Genomic DNA, 24,057 nt, shown 5'->3' on the forward strand with positions numbered 1-24,057 from the left:
TTCCCTTTCAGTACTGTTATATTTTTGACTATGTTATATAGAGCAGCAATGTGCTTTTCAGCAGTGACCATGTCCTTTGTTCACTCAGACTGAGAGAAAGAAGTCATTTTTACTTACCAATTAAACAAATCTGAGGTGCTGATAACTTTTTCAGAGCTAAACTATGGCAGGTTTGAGTGGGTGACATGTAGGTCTAACCATTTCCAGAGGCATTTTCATTTAGTTATGTAACTGTATGCATTTTCTATTTCAAAAGTGTTAAATACTCTTGCGAGAGGTGGCATTATAACACAGCTCACAATACTGTATCTCTATAAAACCAAATATTTTTGGCCTTGGTACAACAATCCACTTTTAAAAATTACTTACCTTTTCTAAATATGTGTAACTCCATATTTTACCATCTGCCCATGTTCTGGAAATTATGTTTCCACTTGGATCATACTCCATTTTCTCAGTCCAGGTTCCTCTTTGGATATAGGTGACTAATCCAGAATGCGAATAAGTGATATTGACCTCATTGTACTTGCTGATGGGTGACCATAGAACTGGGCGTCCTGTCTGGTCATACATAATCCGAAGAGTGAATTTTCGATGATCATCATAAATCTTTCCTGTTCTTGTTACATGATCGAAATCAATGGAGAGTAGGTTTCTGTTGTGGGCCTAAATGCAAAGATACAGCAAAGTAAGAAAAACATGCATTTAATTACACACAAACCAAACATCTCTGTGTCAGCTCTAATAAAAATGGGCAGTGATCTAACATTATGATGGAAAATTTAGGCCTTATTAAAGACAAGAAAATACAAAAATATTCGCACTAGAAAGAGGAGGACCAAGAAACAAATGCTGCTTGAATTGAGTCTTATACTTTTCATTATAGGATGTTTCCTATTTCCATGTACTAAACCCTCACCTCTGCTCTCACTTTTCCCAAGTTTTTCTTCACAGCTGCGGATGGACTTCTTGATTCCAGCCAAAGATGTGTAGTTAAGCCCACAAATTAACAAAGACATCCTATCTCACATCCTCTCTTTTAAGCTCTGTTAATGTAGATAGGTCAGCTATTGCTCTGAGACAGCCCACACCAGGTCACATACTGATGCTGCAAAGGCAAGAACTGTGCTTGCAGCTCCCCAAGACCCTGCTCACCAGCATCTTCATACTTCTTCACAAAACCATCCCTCTCCCAGAGATCGTGACAGCCAGTGGCAGCAGGGCCTGGTCCAGCCATATTCCTCATTGCAGATCTCGCCACATTTGGGACCTGCAACATCTGTTAAGCTCACTGTGCCCGACAGCTGAATATAGTGACTGTGTTACGAGCTGTTAACATTTATGGTCCAACAGGAAAATGCAGAGGGGCAACCCAATTCTCTGTTTGAAATCAAGTTCAAAGCAGAATCACATTCATGAACACAGAATATACTTATCCAGTGCTGTCATCATCTGCTGCTTACACCATTCAGTCACTGGGCAATCACTATTAAAACTCCATTTAAATCAGAGATACAATTTAGGGAACCATAAAACATTGTTCATTGACTTGTCTTTCTCAGATCAATGCTCAAAGCGCTCATTGTATTAACCTGCTGCATTTTATCTAATCACTTGTATTAATCTATTCCAATTAATAACTTCTTTACGGCAGAAACGATGTCAGTGCAGGTGTTAGCTCAGTGCAGTGCTAACTCTCACTGAGACCTGGAGGCACAGCCATAAAGGAAATGGTTAAGAATATCTGTTTAATAATTCAAGCTGTGATCATACGGTGGTAGTGATTAGAAACCACCTTTTTTTTTCCCTTCTCACTTTCTGTTTTTAGATACAAAATAATTTGAAAATCTAGAAGAAGCAGGTGTTCTTTCTTCAACTACCATTCCTGGGGTTTTATATACACACATGTCTAACTTTAACAGTGTTCATTTACAATAGCCATAAAATACCTATATACTCCTGTAGACTGCTGTAACTATTACAATTTATGCTCTAATGATAGTTAAGGAGCCCAAGCAAAATGTGATGCTCAGTTCAACCCACAGAGTGAAAATAAGGTTTGGGTGGATGCCATTACTTCCCTTGTATTCCACATTTTATGTCTCATTAGTTTACTTTCTTGTATTAGGTTTAAGTTAAATTTAACACCCTTTTCAAGGGACACGGCAATATGCTGGTAGCAGGCCTCATTTCAACATTGTCACTGAAAGGCTGATTTCAAATCCCAGTGGCTTCTTAAAGATGACTCCTCCAATGTACGCACAATGCAGTAAGGAGCCCCTGTGAGAGGGTGTAGATCATATGTCCTCTTACAAGCCAGGGAAAACTGGTTTCTGAAAGCAATGTCAGCTGATGAAAATAAGGAGAGAATTCAGCTGACTTCAATAATACTATCAGCAATGCATAAAAATATATATTTATTATATATTTTTAAACATTAGTTGACTCTAGTTCCATTAGTTTTATAGGTAGAAATTTCGCAGTGGAAATAATAACATAAATGTGCACTCCTCTTGGCTTTCATTCTCAAGCCTAAACTGCCTACAATCTGTAAATCAGAAGAGATGATTGTATTATTTCCTTGTCTGTGTTTTGATTTGAGTCAACGTAAATGGATACACACTGGCAGAGGATTTGGTCCTATCATTAGAAGTTGCTGTAAGACTGGTAAATGAAAGGAGATAATTTGCTAAATGCCATAATAAATGTATCTGTCAAAGCCTTTATGTGTAGGACTTTTGAATTGAGGCCAGTGAGTTACTTCCTTTTTTGTTATTAAAAGAAAAAGAAAAAGGCAAAAATAAGTAAGACTGGCCAAGCATTCGATTTTTAATTTTGTAGATATTCAGTTATAAAACCTGGACTGCATCCAATGCCAAGTTCCTCTAAGTTATGCAAAAGACAGGAGAGAACAGAGCTGCATTCTAATCAGTATATTACTATGCATCATGCTCATTGGTTTTAACAGCAGCCTTTGCTTCATTTTTAGAAGTCAATTAAAATAGCAGTTCAATTGATAAAAAAGAAGTCTTGCTAGATTAAGATTGATGTTAAAATGCCTGATTGTACATAGATTTATTATTAATATAAAATGCATACATGCCTACAGACTGTTTTATATACTTTCAGGAAGTGCCAGGGCAGCCGGTTCTTCACTTAAAGGAAACCTGTGATTAATTCCTGTTTCCCACATTGATTTAGATACTGAGATAAAGTTAGATGTCTGTTCTAGCATTTCAGTTAACTTACTCACTTCTGTTCTATTTCCAGAGCAGGGAATGTGCACCATGCAAAAATCCCACTTCTTAAAACACGTTTACAGCATTATTCACAACGTGCTAACTGTGGCCTCTTTCCAAAATTGGAAATAACACTAATAGAGAGACATGCTTTCAAAATGGTTGCTAATTGCAACTAAGAATTCAGAGTGTTAGGACCAGGCAGAGAAGGAAACACTTTCTTCTCTTCAACTGGGTCATTCTTTATCTCATCCCCAGTTACCTGCCTCCTAATTTATACCTGTTAACACTCAAATTCATTGGTTTCAATGGCTGTATCAGGACTGATCTCTAAGTAACATCTTTAAACCTCATTTCTATGCTTTTTTTCCCCCCTCAGAAGGCTCTTCCATTGTGCTGTTTTAATTCTTTAACTGAAGGCTCCCAAAAGTCTGCTCATCTCCACTGAGAACTGGTCCAATCCCCAGAGCTTTTCTTTACATATATTTTCAAAGTTCAGCATAGTTCTTTCTGCCCTACATTGCAAGCTTTCTAACACACTACCTGTTGTGCCAGTCATGGCATATTAAGTGTTTAAAAACTTTCTTTGCAAAATACAACTTAAAATGAAACTAGAAGTTTTCAGAAGGCCTCCCCAGAACCTCATCCAGCATAAGGACTTCTAATGATGCCACATTTTTTTTTTTCCCAGCAGTACTCAAGGATCTATCAACAGCCTTAAATCCTTTTCATTATTTGGTGTATTGCTTCAAACACACTGTATGATGATATATTTTGCTTGCTGTCCTGCATATTTCCTTTAATCATCCACGAAAGATAGCAGACTCTGGGTAAATGCTGCTGGCCTTCCTTGCCACCTGCAGTGCTCCAGCTCCTGCCACCTCCACTGGCTCCCTGCTCCATCAGCATCCCAAGCAAACACCTCAGTACTAAAGCTGAACTCTAGGACCCAAAAATTTCACCTATCCTCCAAAGTCCTTCTTACTGGCAGTAACAGCCTCAATAGTCCATTTGTCCCTTTCTCTTGTTACACGGTGTAACCTATGTGTTGAATATTTCTCCTCCTTTCCACTATCAAATTCGTATTTAATGTCCTATCCTATCTGGTTCCTTCCCACCTTGCTGCGACAGTCCTCAGACAGGCAGTCCTAGAGCTCAGCGGAGTCAAGAGAAGGGAAAAGTCTGTAATATGACTTGTCCTTCTGAGTAGGCAGGGAAAATCCATAAACCCCCTTGATCTTGGGTAGGTAAAAAAAGACACAGTTTACAGAAATAACAGCTGTGATGCTAGTGGGTATTTTTGGAAGGACACAGAATGTAAGACAGCAGCACATCAAAATTATTCTTACACTTCTCCTTCACCTTCCATCCTCCCATGGGATGAAGGTGAAGGTGGACAAAGAGGAGTACATGAGTGGTTCTCTGCACCAACAGGCTGATCCAGAGGTAGGTCAATCAGCTGAGATCTGGACACTGCAGTATTTCAATGAACATTTTATGACTCCAGTCAGAATCCATTTAATCCTGACCAATTTGTGAATTTCCTCCTTTTCTTTTTTTTTTTGCCAGGGAATTTTAAAGATCACATGGAAGGAAGTGAAAATGAGTTAAAAGAACCTGCAGTCAACTTCAACAACAGAAAATACAAACTGCATCATAGGAAAACTCTGCAGGAAAACAATAACACTATCTAGAAATACATCTCTGTATTTTCAGTGCTAACAGATGTACCTTCTGAGACCATACCTATCCAGAAAGGTTGCAGTTCATAATGCAATATTTTTAAGGCCAGAATTCCCAGTTGTACTACCGGTACAGGCATTTTAAAGTGTATTCATGTGAAAACCAGAATTGATTTCATAAAAACCTGTTCTGCAAGGTAGCAGTCTCTTTGAGCCTTAGTGTTACCTAATTAAATGCTGAACGTTTACCATCTGTCATTGTAATCTGTGAGTTCTCCTTACAGATGAAAATAAACCATGGATGCAATGTTAAAGTAAATCTTTATTGGAGCCATAGTGTAAATCAGCCAGAGGGAGTGAAGGGGTCTCAGAGTGAGTGGTACAGGGCTGAATACACAGCCTGAATGGATACACAGGGAGGTTCTGTGTCATTCTGGCTTGCAGGAGATGCAATGGCCAGGACACCCAAGATGTGTCCAGTAAGACCCTGTCCCAGGCAGAGGCTGGCACCAGCTATTTCCCCAGAAGAAAGAGGGTTGATACATCTGAGAGAGGCAGAATGGCTCTCTGAGAGAGGCTCCAACTCTGCTGCTGTGCCAGGATGCCTCATGCTTGGCTCATAGCTTCTTCCAAAGCCATAATTAAGTTCTTAGTTGAAAAAGAAGAGGAGGAAAAAAACCTAATTATGTCTTGAGGTCAAGCCTCACAACCAAAATCAAACAGAGATCAAACATCCCTGTGACTGCTGGAAGAGTCTGATTTTGAAATTCATGGCTGGGGCCCACCATTGATATGAAGTTTCTATCAATGTTTTTACAGAGCAGAACATTTCAATGTGATTTTAGTTCAATGGCTTTCAAAAGGAACACTGCACTTTACACAAGAGGAAGCCTTACCCTTAGCCTTCTTTCAAACGTGGAGATATTGCCTTTGGTCTGCTCCCTCCTTTGCCTCCACTCAATGAGATTTGAGTTATGCTCTCCAGGAAGGGAGATATTGCACTTCCCTAAAGTGGGGCTGACAACCCCTGCTAGAATATGAGGCTCCGTGTTGAGCGTGATTTCCATCCCACTGGCAAAGGTGACTCTCAGAGACCCATCTGGGCTGACCCGGTAGATATTCTGCGTGTTATCTGTCAAAAAACAACCACCAAAAACAGGGAACACAGAAGAGCTCAGACCTCCAGAATTACAAGACAAGTATGTGCAACAGGGCTTTACCCCTACGTTACAGACAGCGGAACACACATCAGCTACAGTGTGATTTTTGCAGCCTGTGACCTCCGGGCCTTCCCATGTTCAAAGAGCTTTTTGGTACATTTATCCTGATGATTTCTGCTGTGAAGGTTACCTACAGCAGGAATAAAGAATTTTGCTTTCAGCTTAAAAGTATGTAAACCTATAGGCTGGGTTGGGCTTTTTTAACTCTTTGAAGAGGACAGCGTAATGCTTCAATGACTGCAATGAGTATCTGAGGTCAAGCATGAAACTTGGGACTATGAAAAGCACCCTTTTTTAACGCTGGTGCACACAGAAATAACTAGCCCAGCTCTTGAGACACGAATACGTGGAAAATAGTTGGGTATTTCAAAAAGTGAAGATAACAGATATTACATTAAAGAGACTTTGTGACTCAGATGTATTTCTGACTGACTAGTTGCTCACAGGGTGCTTCGTGATAGTTCCACAGAGATGTGCAAATATGCAAATTATATGAATTCATAAATATGATAGGTATAATAATAACTACATCTGTTCATTTCTGGCACTGCCCATACTGTGCTAGCACTTTCCCGAGACAGAATTTGGTAACATACTAATTTTGAGGAGTTTCAGATTTAAGGACAGACATACAATCAGCCAGTCAGGAGATGATGGAGAGACCAGATGGGGTCACTTGGACAAAGCCTGACAGGCAATAGAACAATATAATATAATTATTTCCACTTATTCAGTGCTGTCTCTGCAATGCAATAGTGAAGAGGAGTGAGTCTCTTGTGAGGTGAGTTCTTCCTATTTGTTTCTTATAGATTAAAAGCTGAGAGGAAGAAAAATTCTGTGGTTTGCTCAGTTACAAACTTTTTCTATGGCAGACGTGGAAGGAAATCAGAGAGCAATTTCTCAGCACCTGCTGTCTTAAAGCCTGAACAATCCACTGACAACAAAAAATCAACAAGGAGAAAAAATCGCAGATCGATTAAACTATATAAAACCAGCACTTTGGTGATGAATCTGCACAATCTGGAGGACACTGTGGCAATTCCATTAGGCAGAGAGTAAATACTTCTTGAGAGGTATGACACTGGCAGGGAAGTACTGGACTGTCTACAGGGGTTGAGTCAAAATCTCATCCCAAGGCAGTCACCAGCAGAGGTGGGCCATGCTGTCCTCTTTCCTGTAAGTGCTGTCATCACCAGAACACAGCACTACCAGAAAGAACTCACAGCATTGGCATTTCAGTGCTAAAACGTCAGTGGGGCATGTCATTCTTCTGGGCAGTATTTCTCAGAATAACATAGCTCAGTGTATTATAGGGCAGTCCAAGTCCCCCAGAAACTGAAGCTGAAAGTAGCACATAAAGCTTGAAGACATCAGAGATTCCAATAACAGGAATTTATCCATGGGACTCTTCTAGAAGGAAAAGAATTCACTTGTGGTTTGTTTCTAATTGGTACCCCAGGAGAATTTAAAGTAGTATCTAGCCATTTGTACTGAAGCAAAGAAGAAACAAATGAACTAATTCTAATGTCTTTTTTTTTTGCAAGCAGTTAAGAATGCTATAATGTCTAGACTTTGAAACGTAATGATTAGGGAAGAAATAACAGAAATGCTTTAATTACCTTGTTTTAAAGTATATATTGTAGAGGTAGCTGAGAAGTTTGTGGCTGTGATCACATTCTCTCTGTTTGAAGTATCAAGTTCCACTCGCGTCAGCTTTTCAACATCGCTGTGAAAACTGCTGACCTCTCCGGTTGGGAAGGTTGCATTTGTCAGATGGCCATCAGAGTCATACCTGAAAGACATGATGTTAGAGAGCCATGAAATACATCACTGTCGTCTTGTAGGTTTTTTTTCCTGAATGGGGGAAAAAAAAAAAGAAAACCAGTGACAATTGTCAACACTGTGCAATATGTATAAAGATAAGAATTGATCCCTTTATTCACTCAAAATGCATTCATTCCCTAATCCGAATTCCTGCTTGGGCTCTTTTTCAGTGGTGCTGGATAAAACAGAAGTGGGAATAGTGTGAGATGCTACCTTCATCATGCAGCTTCTGCCAGAGGTTTCAGCACTGGACAGATGGTCGGGGCTCAGCCTGCTGGGATGTGATGCAGGAGGGAGGCCACTGGAGGTCACTCGGTATTCAGGCAACCAACTCACCCCCCAGAAGGCGTTTTCTAACTCTTAAGTTTAAATAAAACCAATTCTTAGATTCTGCAACATTCAAAACCTGCCTTTTGTTGCTGATGTGTGAAGTACATAATATGAATGGCGCATTTAAAAAGGGGACTTAAAGCGTAACAATAGCAATAAAATTAGATTGAAATCTGCAGCGATTAAGTTGCCTACATGGTTTTTACTCTTGTGTTACGTTTCCCATGGGCCTACTCAAATCAGCAGGAACTTCTCATCACAAGTAACAGCACCAGAATCTAGAGCACCACATTTTAATTCACCTAAATTTCGTCAATGCTAAAGAAATTCTTTTAGTTTAAGGTACTTTAAGTGAATAGGGCCATGTTATGAGAAAGCCAATAATTAATTCAAAAGCTCTGGAGCAGCGTTTCTAAGAGGTCTTTTCAGTTCTACAGATATTTTTATTCTTTCTGATGAATACAGAAAACAATGCAGAACATTGCTTGGTGCTTGATATTGTTTAATGTTAATGCCTCCTATCTTAAAAACCTTACTGATGCTAACATACTTTTATTCATCTACAATACTGCTGACACTGCAGTTGTATTTGCATGAGTAAAACCAATTCTCATGTTCATAAAATAGAAACCTTTTTGTGCAGGTAGGAAAGCCTAATTAAGTTTTCATGTTTTATTAACTGTATCCTCTCATTGACAAACATATCCTCAGTTGGTGTATCAACCGACAAAGCTGTGCTGCCTCCAATGGAGCTCTTCCAATTCACGTCAGCGGACGATCTGGCTATGTCTTTCACTTTAATGCGTTGGCATCATTTCGTTAGGATCTGAATTTCCCCCTAATTAGTCAGGGAAAATCTATGTCACAAGAAGTATTGGCAGAAAAAAAAAAAATAAGAAAATTCAGGATTTTTTTCTCTTCCCCTCAAAACAAAAACAAAAATAGGGCAGCTGTTCTTCCTAAATACAACAGTGGACAATGAATAGTCACCATCTTGTGTTGTTTTTGAAAAATAATCAAATGTTACATACAATATAATCTCTCTCTCACCTCCTACTGCCCCCGTATACATCCTGTGACTTATTTCCATTCTGCACTTATTCTGGTTCTGTGCAAGTTGACTGGGTACCACACCCAGCGATTAAAATTGGCTCTGATACTACTTTTCATCATTAGAAAACTCCATGAACATTGGGCAGATATATTTAATTTGCTGCTTGATCAAACAGATATGACAGCTTGCTGGGTTATTTGGATATTCTACTGTAACATAGAAAATGCTCAAATAATTCATTTTTATGGTGTAAATGCAGCCAGTTTTTGGAATGCTCTTGTGTGCAATACTTGGGATCCATCTTCACTGAGGATCCAATTGTGCTGTTGATATGGCTGCTGCTGAGACACAAAACTCCCTGTGTGACTGAAAATGGGATAAACTGTTACTAGATGGCTGGACAGATACAGTACTGAATTATAACGAGACTAGAGTGCATGCCAATGGGCTCTTACTCATGTAGATGGTCCCACTGACTTCAAGGAGAACATGCAGATGAGTGTCTCAGTAACGATTCCCCAGCATGACCATCCAAAGGCATTTTTTTATTCCAGATTGCTCCAAGAAACTCAAGCCTCCGCAGACAGATTCTGCCACCTTTCACATAATGAATAGTACCACAGTGGGACTCTGCTCCGGCAGAGCAATGCCCTACCCATACTAATAGAGGCACAATCATGACATATTTCTTAATGTTAATTTGGGGCCCAGTTATGCCACTGTTAATCATGTCAGTGACCATTTAATCATGCAAATAATTGCATTGATTTCAGTACTCACATGAGGAAGTGCTCACCAATATTTGAAATGCACACTTGGGGATATAGCTTCATAATCCATTTGCATTTCTATGTGTAGTACAGGTAAGAGTTATATCATTTCAAAGGGAAAGCGGTCTAATTAACTTTTTCAGAGAGAGCTACTTCTTGCAGGTGTTTTCTTGTCCTTGATTTAATAGAGGCCCAGTGCTCCCCCTCCCCTTTTACAGCTTTAATGGTACAATATTAAAAAATTCTAGATGACTGAAAATTGTACATTAGCTGTAATTTTATGCAAGAGCTCTTTCAGTACTTCCATTCCATCAGATTAGAGCAGATGGATGACAAGTACTTTTGTAGGTGGTTTTCTACCTCTTAATAATTCCCCCCTTTGAGTGAATCTGACATACAGGTAGATGTTCTGAACAGTTCATTATCTTGGCTCATATTCCAAACCATGATACGTGTTGTTAAACAAACTCATCCCTATTTCGGTTTGATAGTGACATGGGTTGAACTTTTGGATGTGAATGCAAATCTAGTTTAAACAGAGGAGATGACTCCAAGCAATCTGAAAGTTGCTCATATGGTATTTCTCTAAGCCCCAATACTATGTTCCTGTAAGTAACCCCTTCACAAAACCCCTAATTTTCAAACTGAAATTGGGTGTCAGTTCACAATGTGAGCTGTCTGGAAAAGAATGCCTGGTTAAAGAATAACTAAGGATCACCACGTCCCTTGACCTATGTATGGCAGAAGGTGAGCAGCATCTCCTGAAGGCACATCTACTCAGAGCAGTGCTCAGTATAGTCAGTTGCCCCTCTGACTGCAGCAGGTTGGGTGACATTCCATCAGACACTCAGGAAATTGTAATATATTATGAAGATGACTTAAAATATTGGCTTGAACATAAATATTAATGACATGCCTTCACTCTTAAATTGTGCTGTTGTTTTTGTAATGCTAATAACTGTAGTTCTGTTAATTTCTAGAGTGGCAGCTAATTTCTAGTGTGCAGTCATGCAAAGCCTGGACAGCTCAAAGCATCAGTGAGGACAGAGTTACCCAGCCTGCAGCAAAAGCTGTGAGAGTATAAAAACCTGTTTAATCTAGCACTATCTCTTTGTGTTCACCATACACATCATATCAATCCTTTCAAGGCACAGCTCTTTGTGCACAAATCTACATGACATACACTGGGAAGCACCTACAAGCAGGTGAAGTCCTTTAAAAGATCTCACTATGCTTGAATCATACTTCAACAAACAACTTCCCAGAAGAAACCAGGAACAAGCAATAGTTGTGTGAAATGGTTTACACTCAGTGTCAGTGGGATGGAGTGAGACTACCAGGATTAAGAAGCACATGAATAGAAACAGTCTGCTCTAACATGGTCTAACATCAAGTCCCTGCCACAATACATGCTGTTCAGTGTTTTAAGATGGAATAGGAATGACTTGGAGCTACTGTAAAAGCTTATTGAAAGCGTCACTGGTCCATGGTCTGGACTGATGCCATCCTCAAGTAGGGATTTAAATGGGTCACTCTCAGTGCTGAAATGATTCCAAAACCGCATACATTTTAAGTCATTTCTGCTCATAAAAGGTAACAGTCAGATCAGTATTTAAACAGCACCAGGATAACAGTGTGCTTTGTCTTGTTGCAAGAGAATTAAAGTTTGTATCAACAGATTCCTGATAATAACATCTAAACCAAAAAAGGCCCTGTATGTTTTTTTTTTCCGCAGATTGTCAAAAATAGTCCTCTCTAACAGTTTATACCTATGTTTACCATACTAACTTAGTCTTTGGCAGAATAATAGATGAAAACCATCCCATTGAATAAAAATCTCAAGCACTAGGCAGCAGTTTTCTCTGCTTTTATCCTACTTCTATTTTAAGAAAACATAATTCTAAAACCCTATAATGATGGTGACTCAACCACCTCTCCAGGTGACTTGTGCAGTAAATTTAATCCTCCTCAATGTGTTTTCTGTTCATATCCAACTTGGATAGCTTTTCAGTTTAGTTTTTGACCATGAACAACTATGCCCACAGAAAGCAGGCATTATTATCCTCCTTGGAGACTCTGAAGTAGTACTGTAATGTTAGCATCTGATTTCCAGCCATCACCTGTCACATCCTCAAACAGTGATTACGAAAATTAATTAGAAATAATAAGAAATCCTGAAATGTCGCATCTCTTTATAAATAAAAAATGAACTTTCTTTAGGGTTGTTCTCTCTCTGGGACTAGATTGGGTTGTTCTGACTACATCTTTAACTGTCTTGCCTCGCTCTTTTGGTCTCCTGAAGGTTTTGCTTACGTGCCCATTCCTACAGCTTGTATGTATAGCCTTTTTCTAGTAAATATCCTCTTTGTTATTATATATCCTTTTCCCCTGCTGATAGAGAAAAGTTCACCCTTTGGATATTCCATCCACTGAGATTCTCAGTTGCCTTTACAACACTCCCTTCTCTGATCAGAATACTATTTTTCCCATTTTTGCCTTCCTCAGGGATTTTGCAAATTCCTGATTCACATCACAACTTGCCTCTACTTCTTTAGTTACAAAAAAGTCCACAATATTTTCATTTAAAGAAACAAATTCACAATAATAAAGTGCAAATGAAGCATAATATCAAGCAGTTTCTGCTACACTTAATGAGCACTATGTCCAGAGCTTTCACAATATGACAGGCTTCAGCACTTAAGAAATGGCAGTGCTTCATTTTAAAAGGTTGTACAACAGCACAGCTTGTCCTTCTCATGAAGGGTTAGTAGCAGGGTGTCTTTCTAAATTATTAGAACTGACTAAAAAAAAATCCAGTGGTCATTTAAAATCAGGTTCTTGACATCAGGCATTTAATGTCATGGACTTACTCATACACTGTTGTCCATCCATTTTCATCGCTCTTGGTTGCTAAAAGCCCTGTGTTTCCAGGGTATGTCATCAGAGCCAAGTTGTAGCCTTGGGCATAAACTCTTTTCAGAACCCCATTGCTGCTTATTGTCAGCCAGTACACCTGCCCTCCTGGCACCACGATCCACAGGGGCAGCCCGCTCGTGTCTCTGCGGATGTGAACCGAGTTCCCACTGCTGCTGGTGATGGTGCCAATATCTCCTTCCCCACTGTAGGTGAAGTTGTAAATGTAGTCCCTCGTTATGAGGTTCAGTGTGTGCAGGTGGGTGCCATTGATGGTGAACTGATACAATTCTTGGTCCGCTGGTGATGCGATCTCATACATGTTCGTGTCACTGAGGTGAGCCTTGTTTCGGCTGACTGCACGGATGCGAACATTCCCAAGGTCTGCTATGTACAGTGTGTCATCAGGAGAGACTGCTAGAGAAGAAGGTGCTTTCAGCTTTGCATCTTTGGCATAGCCACCATCACCTGGGGGAGAAATGGTAATTTTAGTAATCCATGTCTGTATTTAAGCTGATCCCCTAAGCCTGACACACTGCTTCTCCTCAGTATCACTTACAGGTCAATAAAACAAGATCTTCTTCCAACTCATTAAATCCCTATTATCTAAGGTTGGTGCAATTCTAAATTACTTGCAATGAAGACAAACAAGAATATAAATTATCTAATTTACAACATTTTTTCTAAGCCCAAAACCCTGCTGCTCAGGAAAGCTTTAATGGCAAAATTGTGAAAGAGAAAACATGGCACCTGAGTTTTTATTCTGCACTTTCTGTCTGTTGGCACGTAGTTACAGTAGAATTGTGTTACAAATAAAACAAAGAGAAAATAAACCCCAGTAATTCAGCTAAAATGACACTGAAGGAGGTATTAATTTGTACTTAATAAAACCTCAACTCTACAGGAAAACAAAAGCCCTAAAGCACCTTGAGAAACCACCCCTTCCAGTATCACTTTATAATTTATTTGGTTTGTGTATTTTAAGGTTTGAGGAGGATATCTGCATTATCATGGGCTGTATATCCATATCCAAATGAATTTACATGAGCAGGATTTTCTGTAACTAACAAGATAACATATTAAACCTCACTCTCAGAGTGAAACACATTCCTGTTTGTATTGCTCTCCTTCTCCTGACTGAGGAATTAAATCTGCTGGAGAGTTTGAGCATGCCCTATGCTTTCTTGGAGATGGACAAATGAGCTGATCTTTCTGCCAAGCCGACCCTGCCTTTTACCACCCCAGTCCTGGCACAATCCTTAGAGATGTCACAATTTCTCATTTTTTAGCACTGAGGGGAGTTTCCCTCAACACGAACCCTGAACAGGATTCTTTTCACTGCTCTGCCATAGCTGGCAGCACTTCCAATGCACATGAGGCTTTGATTATCATCACAATGCTGGGTCAGCAACACACCTTCTCTGGAATACCATTTACATTTTTTCCTCTCCATCATTGACATACTTAATGTTTTCTTGTGAGTAATTAACCTTTTACTTAAAATGAGAGGCTTAAGAATTATGATGACATTATGGAGCTGAACACAGTGGTCCTTCGAGATGACAAGATGACAACATACTGCACACCTCTGCATACAGGAATGCTGTCCTTTGCCCCAATATGAAATATGTTTCTATCAAAAAAAGTGCTAAATTTGGTTTGGTGCATGCAGGGAGAGGGGCTGTGCTGCTGAGCATGTCCAGTGGTGCAGCGCGGGCCTGGTACTGGCTGTTCCAGTTCAAAACACACAAAGAAGAAACACTGAACATTATGTGTCTGCATAATTTTCCTGGCTGTGCAGTGTGATGCAAGCAATAGGAAGGCAGAAGCTAGTGTCTTTCATGTGATGTGAAACACCTTGGTGCTCTTCTTGGTATGAAGGGATGCCTGGTCCAGTAGCATTTAGGTGCAATCTGCACTGGGGCTGGTATCATCTTCAAAAAGGGCAAACATAGCTGACACAGAAAGGCAGGCTTAGAGCTAAACTGAGTTTTGAACTGAGTGTAATCTCTGTATGAAAAATGGAATAGCAAAGATGACCCTGCGGTTCCTCCAGTGCCAACTGGAAGACCCACTTCTGTGAATAAAATAGATTAAATCCACAAAGAAACGGTTTTCTGCTTTCCAAGGAAACTGAATTGTTGCTCCTCTATCCTTCCCCTTACTGCTCTGCAATCTGCAGCTGTGTCAGGGGATATTAACAGATAAGAGGCAGGAAATAACTAGCATCTCCTTACCTGAAAAACAGTCACAATTAGGATCAATCTTGCAGTCGCAATCTGATGGAGCTCCGGCGATAACAGAGATCTCACCGTTGGTTGTGACCTGTTGTATACGGTTGATCTTTCTTTCATCTGTCTCTGCAATGTAGAGTATGCCACTGTGAGACACAGCGATTGCCCTGGCTGACTCCAGGGTCGAGTGGATGGCCACCTTGCTGACAATGAAGTGGTCGATGCCTGGCACCTGGCAGTGAATGGGGCGCCCAGCAATAATTCGCACACGCCTGTTCTCAGAGATCTGCAGGACGATGTTGTTGTCCAGGACATACAGTGAGTTGTCTAGAGGGTTCACGGTGAGGTCTGTTGGCCACTCTAATCGCACCTGCGAAAAAAGAATTGAAAGGCAGGGAAAAAAAGAGAAAGGAATGATTAAGACAGCAAGGCAGCTTCATTCAACCATCTCTGATCACCCTGTCGTCAAGGCACTCGTTGGATTCACCCAGCACTGCTTCTCTAGTATCTACCTTTAATTGGATTTGGCAGAAGAAGTTTCAATAAGCATACTCCTTCTGAGGTCCAGCTCCAGGATGGAGCAAAACTTGACTCGAAAAGTAATTTAGCACCCTCTGAGAGCTATTTGCACAACTCCATTAAGGTGAGAACTTTATTATACCTATGCAGTCATGCAAATAAAAACACACTCTTCATGTCATGCAACATCAGTCAGAAAATTTTCCAGGTCTGAATGTTGTTTCAACATGGCAGTCAATGCTGGCAGGGTGGAAAACAGTTAGAAATTGTCAATGTCCTAACACTTTAATTGACTGTTAGTACAAAAGGAAAATGCCATACTAGAAGAGTATGACACATTTCTACAATTTATTTACTAAGCAAGAAATGTTAATAAGACTTATATGCCACAAGAAATATAAGCTCATTAATTCTTTGTAACATAATAATACACCAATATATCATATTTCACATGATACAGTAGCTAAGCTGCAATTATTTATAATGCTTTTGCTTTGTGAATTCGGTATTTCAGTCATGGATTAAATAAATTCTTCACACTTAAGGTTAACTGTTTGCTTTTTTCCATGCAGGTGAGAGTGCCAACCGAACAGTTTCCAAACCACATTGGAGGAAATACAAGAATGACCTCATTCATCTGATTCCAGTTGCATCAGGATCTGGAGGAATTAAACATGCTCCCAATAAAAGGTGGGGCTGCCTGTCCACCTGAAAGACCACCAGGATGTCGGATGCTGATTGTATCATGTACTGACCAGAGAGCTTCAACCTCCTCCTATTGAGAAAGTTCAATAGGTACTGCATGATTGCTGACTTGGGAAACAACAACAGAGTAGACTGGTCCCTCTTCCCAGCTAATGGCCAGTGGAGGATTTGGACTGCAACTTGTCTATGGAAAGGTCAGAGAACAAATGAGCCACTGAGATTGCAAGACAGCCTATTTTTGTCTATCTTGGGATGCTCTGCTTGTTGTCCTTCACAAAGATATGGCTGCTTGTATCTGAGTGGAATTTTTCTGGACTAAATATTTCAATCAGAAGAGAATAAAAACCAAGTTAAAATGTAAAGGGGTTTTATGCTTTACATGTTACAGAGGCTTTTATTATTTCATTTTCTGATTTTGTTGATGGTTTTTCTCATTTTCCACTGCACTAATTAAAAGATCTATGAATGTAGAGACCGCAGATGCTAATATAATGCTCAGCAGTGAGGAATAACATATGGTACAGTGTGTGGCCATTGCAAGCCACCTGCTTGCCTGGGGTCAGCTCAGGAACCAGGCTGGAGGCCAAGTCTCTCCCTTTGTCAAGCATCAGTATTTCCTGAATAATCTCATTTCCAGAAGTACATTGCTCTTTTGATAATCGATGTTTTAATAAAGCAAAGGCATTGTGGCTACCATGTCTCATCCTGCGTGGTTACATGGTGCACCACACAATTATGAAGGCTCACAGAGTAATCTAATTCCTCCGTGTGCCCAGTCCATTTTACTACACATAATAATAACTGGCATTAAGACTGATGCTGTTGGGTTCAAGATCTCCCCTGAACCAGGTGGTAGAGTCCTTCCAAATGATGACAAATGTGGTGAAGCAGTTGGAAACAGATTCCTCCCACAAAGGTGCTGATTTCTGTGTGTGTCTGACTGCCCAGATTCCACCTGCTGTGCTAGGGCTGGTTACACACTGCTGCTAGCTCATGCTTAGACTGGGAGTTCACTGAACACCAAATAAAACCCTTTAGTTAGCATAAAGATCTCTACAAGGCTATCTTCAGGAAACCTGGAAAAAAAAACATATTTGCAACGTACCTTTAATGCAGAATATTTGATTGCTCTATCAAAGTAAATGGATTACTTTTACTGGGAAACAGACGCCTTCAACTTTAATGGCCTCCTTCACAGATCACTCTGCTGTAACAATAATCTTTGATTAACTGTAACTAGATTATTCATGATAAAAACTTTGGCCTGGAATTCTCCATTGCTGCCATAATGATTCAATATAGCACCTGCCATGTCTTTATAGTTGGTTTTCCTTTGTGGACCAGCAACACTGTCTTTGCCCAGTGAATAACTTGAATTCCTCCCACTGTGAAGGCATGATGACCAATGTCTTGCAGATAAACAGGGACTGGTTTGGGCCAAACCAACTCCTTCTCTGGTTGATTTGAGGCTGATTAGGTCTACTGAGATAGAATAAACTTGTATGCAGCTGTCCATTTCACTTGCAGCAAGGTGCTAAAGCTTAGTTTTAATGGTTGCTAACTGCAAGCACATTTTCTTTCACACTGATCACATCTGTAAATCTAGCTGCATTCTGGCAAAAGTAAATAAAATCTTAGTTGGGAACATCTAAACAGTTTTGGTTGCTACACCAGAACTGTTGCCTAGTTCTCTGCTCCACAAAGCTAACTGAAGGCATGGCTACAGCTTCTCTTTCTTGGGTTTAAAGCAGTCATGGCTGTATTAATGCTTTAATCCCAGGTGAAATATTAAAGGTAGCATGTACCTGTCTGAAGACTGCAGCCTAAGAACCAGCTGCTGCTCACTCCAAGCTTATGCTAGTGCAGCTGGAGGTGAAAAAAAAGGTGAAATAGGTCAATTAAAATCAAACATGCACATAAACACAAACCCTTCAGCATCCCTAATCTGAGGGAGAACTGCAGATTTAGAAAAAAATCTGCACTGGTCTTGTCAGGAAGAGGCTTCACCCATCTTACACTGGGGCTGCTGCAGTCCCACCCCATTCCTTCTCCCAGTGCAGCCCCCAGCAGCAAGGCCAGGGCTTAATGCGGCCCTACAGAGAGCAGGCTCAGGAGAGTTTGCTGCCTAAAAACTAATCACCTAAATCAGCTTAAACTGAAGTGTAACTGCACCCTCAGGTTCCCTGCTACCTTGAAACGTCACCAGTTGTTTCTTCTCTTTTTAAGCAAGCTGCCCTCTGGCAGGTTTCTGTGACCAAACCATCAGTTGTGCTTCATTCAAAGCTAATAAACATATTACACAGAAGCACTTCAATTCCCATCTGATATCACTGTGCCTATTAAAAAGTTTTTCCAGACAAAATCTCAGTTAGGATAAGAATATTAAATCAATATTAAATATTAATACACTTTTTAATTTGAAGCATTTCTTCACAAATCCCTGTAAAAAGTCCTCCCCCATGTATGTGTATTTTTCTTATAACTCAAAATTGGGCCCATTGCAAGTATTTTTCTTAAACTTAGTGGGCTCTTTTTTTGAGCAGTGTACAGAAACAGCACTGATGATTATCCCATTCTAAATGGACAGACAAGGTTTGCTCAGGAGCAGTCAGTTCCTCACGCTCTTCACACACTGAAATTTTCAGGTGACAATTCTGGTTTGGTTCATGGCAGACTGAGTATTTGCAATGGAAATCAATGCCGGAACAAGTGAGCCCGTGAGCAATGAGACCTTTGTATGTAAGTATTAACATGTCAACTTTTGTGGCAATTCAGCATTTAACTGTCAACATAAAGGCTCCAGCTATATCTAATAATCAACCTCTGGTTTTAGAAGTGCAAAATTAACACCTACTAAAAGTTTTTTCATGTCAAGTGTTCCAGAAAACACAAAGTGCACTAAGGCAGCTTTGGTTTAAAAGAATTTTCACTGGGAAATCTACATTTAGGTAGATAAATGACCCTCAGACCTGAATGGTATTTTTTGTATTTGTTTTTTTCTTGCAAAATACACATGCTCTTGTATAACTGTCTATCTACCTATCTGGTTTCGAAATACTTATTTTTCTGTGGAAAGCTGACCCTGGCTGAATACTAGGTACCCACCAAAGCTACTCCATCAGTCCCCTCTCAGCTGGACAGCGGAGAAAAAATGTATGGAAAGGCTCGTGGGTCAAGATACAGACAGGGAGAGATCATTCACCAATTTCCATCATGGGCAAAACAGGCCTGACTTGGGGAAATTAGTTTAATTTATTACCAATCAAATCAGAGTAGGGTAATAAAAAATAAAGCCTAAATCTTAAAAACACCTTCCCCCCAGCCCTCCCTTCTTCCTGGGCTCAACTTCACTCCTGATTTCTCTACCGTCCTCCCCCCAAGTGGCACAGGGACATGGGGAATGGGAGCTGTGGTGAATTCATCACACATTGTCTCTGCTGCTTCTTCCTCCTCATGGGAGGACTCCTCACACTCTTCCCCTGCTCCAGCATGGGGTCCTTCCCACAGGAGACAGTCAGACTCCTCCAACATGAATCCTTCCCATGGGCTGCAATTCTCCACAAGCTGCTCCGTGGGATCCCTCCCATGCAGTGCAATCCTTCAGGAACAGACTGCTCCGGTGTGGGTCCTCTGTGGTGGGAAGCTTCTCACATAAGTCACTCCTGCAGCCCCCCTGCTATCAAAACCTTGCCATGCAAACCCAATACATTTTACAACAGCAAAGCTTTATAACTAAATAAATGAGATTTTTTGTGAAGTAGCTCTGATTGGAGAGCCTGTACTCATGTACATCTTAGACATACACACCTGCACATGTACACATGTTAAAGTGTTAGCTTATCAAGAATACTGTTTTACTTTTGGTTTTGATGATATGGCTGAAAGTTTCTGCACATTTTCCATGACATTTGCATGGCTGTGGCATTTTTGGTACTCTTTTAAACAAAACAGATCAAACAAATTCTACTGTTCACATCAAAGTAAGAACAGTAAAGAGGGAAAAAATTATCCTTGTCTGCAGATGCTGGTTTCAAGAGCTTAACTGTTTGGTTGCAGGGGTAAATTTCACTGGGATAAGTTTCATTTATCATGGATTAAAAGAAGCTGCATAAATCCCTAAAAAGGCTTCACCATTGCTTTGATTTCTTGCCATGCATTGCTTGTATATTTTGATTCAATTTCATGTAGTAGCATGAAATTCATGCCAAAATTTTCCTGATAGTCCTGACTGATGGATTATTTCCTATCAGTACTGCTCAGCTTCAAGCACTTCTGTTTATGCTACCTTTGCCTTTATTCAGCTCTGTGATATGCATTTGCAAACCTGATCGTAGCCCCTTCCATATTCCTCTTTCACTGGTCACTTCCTTTTTTTCATCGCCTCTTATTTATACTCCCTTCAGCTGTCGTTTCCAGGCCAAACCCTTTTATTCACAACAACAGAATTTTACAATAGCATTTTTCTCTCTTCCTGTTCAAGCCCTTCTTTCTCCTTCCTTCTGGGAGAGAAGGAGAGAAGGGCTCACACCGGTGGTCCATTAGAAGGGAGCGTGCAGTTTACAAGGCGAAAGGAGACTGGTTCTGCTTCCCTGAACTTTTCACAGGGTGTCTCACTACGTGTATTTCTCTCTATTTTCCCATAGTTGACAAGCATGGATATTTTTTCATCATTTTCTGTCAGTTCGCTCTCATTTCTGGGCTCTTCCTTCTGTTGACACTGACACTGTCAGCTCCTCTCAGCAGCTTAGCTTCTTTCTTAATGGCACACAGAGACATAATTCTGCTCCTGCAGTCTGACACTGGGGAACCCTTCCCCATGGTGGGATTACAGGCTCCTGCCATGCTGGAGGAGCCTTTGTTTCTCATTCTCCTGATGCTGCATATTATAACATGCAGAATTACACAGTTCAGCTGTAGCAATCCCTGCTCTAAACTTCACAAATGTTGCTCTCTCTGCATTCACTGTTCCCCAGTGAAAAACCCAAAGAAATGAGTTTTGCAGCCTAATGACCACCATTTTCTACCCTGGGCTGGGAAAGCAGCTGTAGCACATTTACAGATGCAGCTCAGAAGTCTGAGGCTACCAGTTCTCCAGGATCATGGCTTGGGTGGTCTCCCCATGAACCTGCCTTTGCCATCAGTTATTTCCAGTGGATGAGGGACCCAGCACAGGAATGTGAAGGCAAGGCACCAATTCAACAGTTTTCACTGCTTGTCTTCGCTTCGCTTGCCACGATATTCGCTGTGCTCTCACTTTCCAGCTCTCTTCTTGTTTCATAATTTCTTTTTTATGACTTTCTTTTTCTGCTTCACAACTTCAAAGACTGTATCTTGGGTCTACTAAATCAATAGGAAAAGTTGATTTCTATGGGGAGAGGTTTCACACTGCCTTTATTTAACAAGAGAGGGAATATTATCCAGAATCACATAAGCCTATTGACTGTGAAAATCAATGGGATTTAAGATTCCTAAGCCATTTGAGTCTGTTTAAACATGGTACCCATGGTTTATACGGGCTATGAATGAATATTTCTTTAAATGCCCAGAAGGAATTCACAAAGTACTTTGAGCAGACCAGTATCTCTGAGAGGAGGAATCTCAGACTCTTCAATTAAAATATCTCAAAATAGACCATGAATATGAATCTAACCCAAACGTATCTCCAGTGCTGGAGTGGGAATAGATGTCCTCCAAACATACCATTACAGCTCATCTGCATAACCAAAAGGACAGAGTGGGACCAGGTGGAAATCTAGCTAACAAGAGGACTGTTTCCATTTCGCCTCGCTTTCTAACTTGAGTTTCCAGGTCCTGGCACTTGTCAGATGAGACGGCACAAAAATAAAGTGGCATAAATCTTACTAAATCTCTCACTAGTGTTGTCCTCATCTTTCCATTTTGGGCTCAGAAATTCTGGATAAGGAAAGCCAGTGTGCTGCCAGTGCAGAAAAGGTGGGAGGAAGACCTTGAAAAGCTTTAATTGAGGCGGTAATTAACAGCTGTTTGAGAACAGCGAGAGGCTGGAGCTAGTACATTACCATGTCTTCTGTTTCCAGTAACTACTGAGCTTTGTAAAAGCATCTGGCCTGAAAACTGGGAGGAAGAGAGGATATATAGGAAATAAATTTCCAAAACTAAAAAAAGCGAAGAAAAGCATTAAGTCCTGCATTTGAGCAACACCAGCCACCGCGAACATATCAACCAAGTAACAGCCATAATTAAATTAGTTCCTTATGACTCTGCCCTGAACCCTTGAAATTTAAAAACTGAAATTTAAATTAAATTATTGAAATTAAAACTCCTGCAGATCAGTGCCTGTCTTTCCGGGATCATGACCTCTGACAATAGCACTGCTCCTCAGGGCAGTGCTCCTTTGTCCCCAGGGCTGGGCAGTAAGTGAGACTTGGGGAAGCAAAGGACGCAGAGCTGCTGCCAGGCTTCCAGCTGGGCATGTGGGAGCCACAGCTGTCTCAGCTGGATCAGGGCTATAAACCACATTCCTGCAAGGATCAGAACAAATGCTAACACCACAGCTTTCACAAGAAAATGCATATTCACTTCTGTGGTTTAAGCTTTCCCTTAAGAGTTACACCATTAAACTCAGAAACACAGCTTCTGCAAGGGAAAGAAAGAAGGATGGGGGAAATAGATATTCTGCACTTCATGTTTATGGCAGGGCATCTTCTATGGCAAATTCCTACAACAATACACAATTCAATAGTAACAGCTGTTTAAAAACCACTGTAAGAGTGCACTAATTCTTTACTGAACTGTAGCAAAGAGTTAAAGCAAAGCAACTATAGAAAAGTTTGATTTTTAACTTTAAATTATACCTTTTCTTTCCACATAGGCAGAAAAATTCTAGCAGAAAAAGCAACTGCATTTATTGAAGTCCTTTTACAGAAATTAGCATCAAGATTAATTATTACCATGGCATGATTTTCTGCAACTGATTTTTCACAAGTATTTACCCAATAGATACTTCAATGGAGCAAAATGAATGTAATCTAACTAGCTGTCATGCTGCATTGAAAGCAAACACATAGTGCTGTTAGGCTTCTTGCATTTTGCAGAGCAAACAAGACAACTGCATTCCATGCCGGAATCCTTCCATGTGAGTATTTACACTGATTAGGTACTTGCAAAAAAACGTACTGGAGAGTGCTTGATTCTAGTCTGAGACTGTAAGCAGACACTCGGCTAGAATTTTCTGCCAGCTAAGGGCATTGATTACTGCTGTGATGCGTATTTGGATATGCATTGTCAGACTGTGCCAGAAAAGCTTACAAGGATAAAGTTTAGGATGTTTTTTTCAAGCAGAATTCAAGAAATACCACTCAGCTAAATAATGCATCTCGAGCCTGGGACAGATACAGCCTGGATCTAAAAGGAGAGACACTCACTTCTCTTGCCTTCCAAAAAGGCTCTAGACAAACATTCTAAAAGCATGCCTAAAATTAGGTTTTCAACAGGTTCCTCATCAGATAGCTATGTAAAGCTTTTGATTTTCAGTAGCTGAGCTCTAGATCTATAAAGGCAGAGAAAGGCTCCAGACCTAGAAGGGCTC

The 24,057-nt window shown here is 40.4% G+C and overlaps 1 protein-coding gene across 8 annotated transcripts in view; it reads right to left on the bottom strand.

Moving 5' to 3' along the window:
* TENM1 (teneurin transmembrane protein 1) overlaps window positions 1–24,057 on the bottom strand; it is a 579,830-nt gene that overhangs the window by 9,597 nt on the left and 546,176 nt on the right. For all 8 annotated transcript variants that reach the window (XM_057425125.1, XM_057425126.1, XM_057425128.1 and 5 more), the window contains 5 exons: window positions 15,270–15,636; window positions 12,990–13,500; window positions 7,761–7,933; window positions 5,818–6,053; window positions 370–666 (listed from right to left, as the gene is read on the bottom strand). In XM_057425125.1, coding sequence (XP_057281108.1) covers window positions 370–666; window positions 5,818–6,053; window positions 7,761–7,933; window positions 12,990–13,500; window positions 15,270–15,636 — 1,584 coding nt within the window. The remainder of the gene's footprint in view (window positions 1–369; window positions 667–5,817; window positions 6,054–7,760; window positions 7,934–12,989; window positions 13,501–15,269; window positions 15,637–24,057) is intronic.

This window comes from Pezoporus wallicus, unplaced genomic scaffold (genome assembly GCF_028554395.1).
Source record: "Pezoporus wallicus isolate ANWC-B61680 ecotype Strahan unplaced genomic scaffold, APGP_CSIRO_Pwel_v1 scaffold_6445, whole genome shotgun sequence".
NCBI classification, from domain to species: Eukaryota; Metazoa; Chordata; class Aves; order Psittaciformes; family Psittacidae; genus Pezoporus; species Pezoporus wallicus.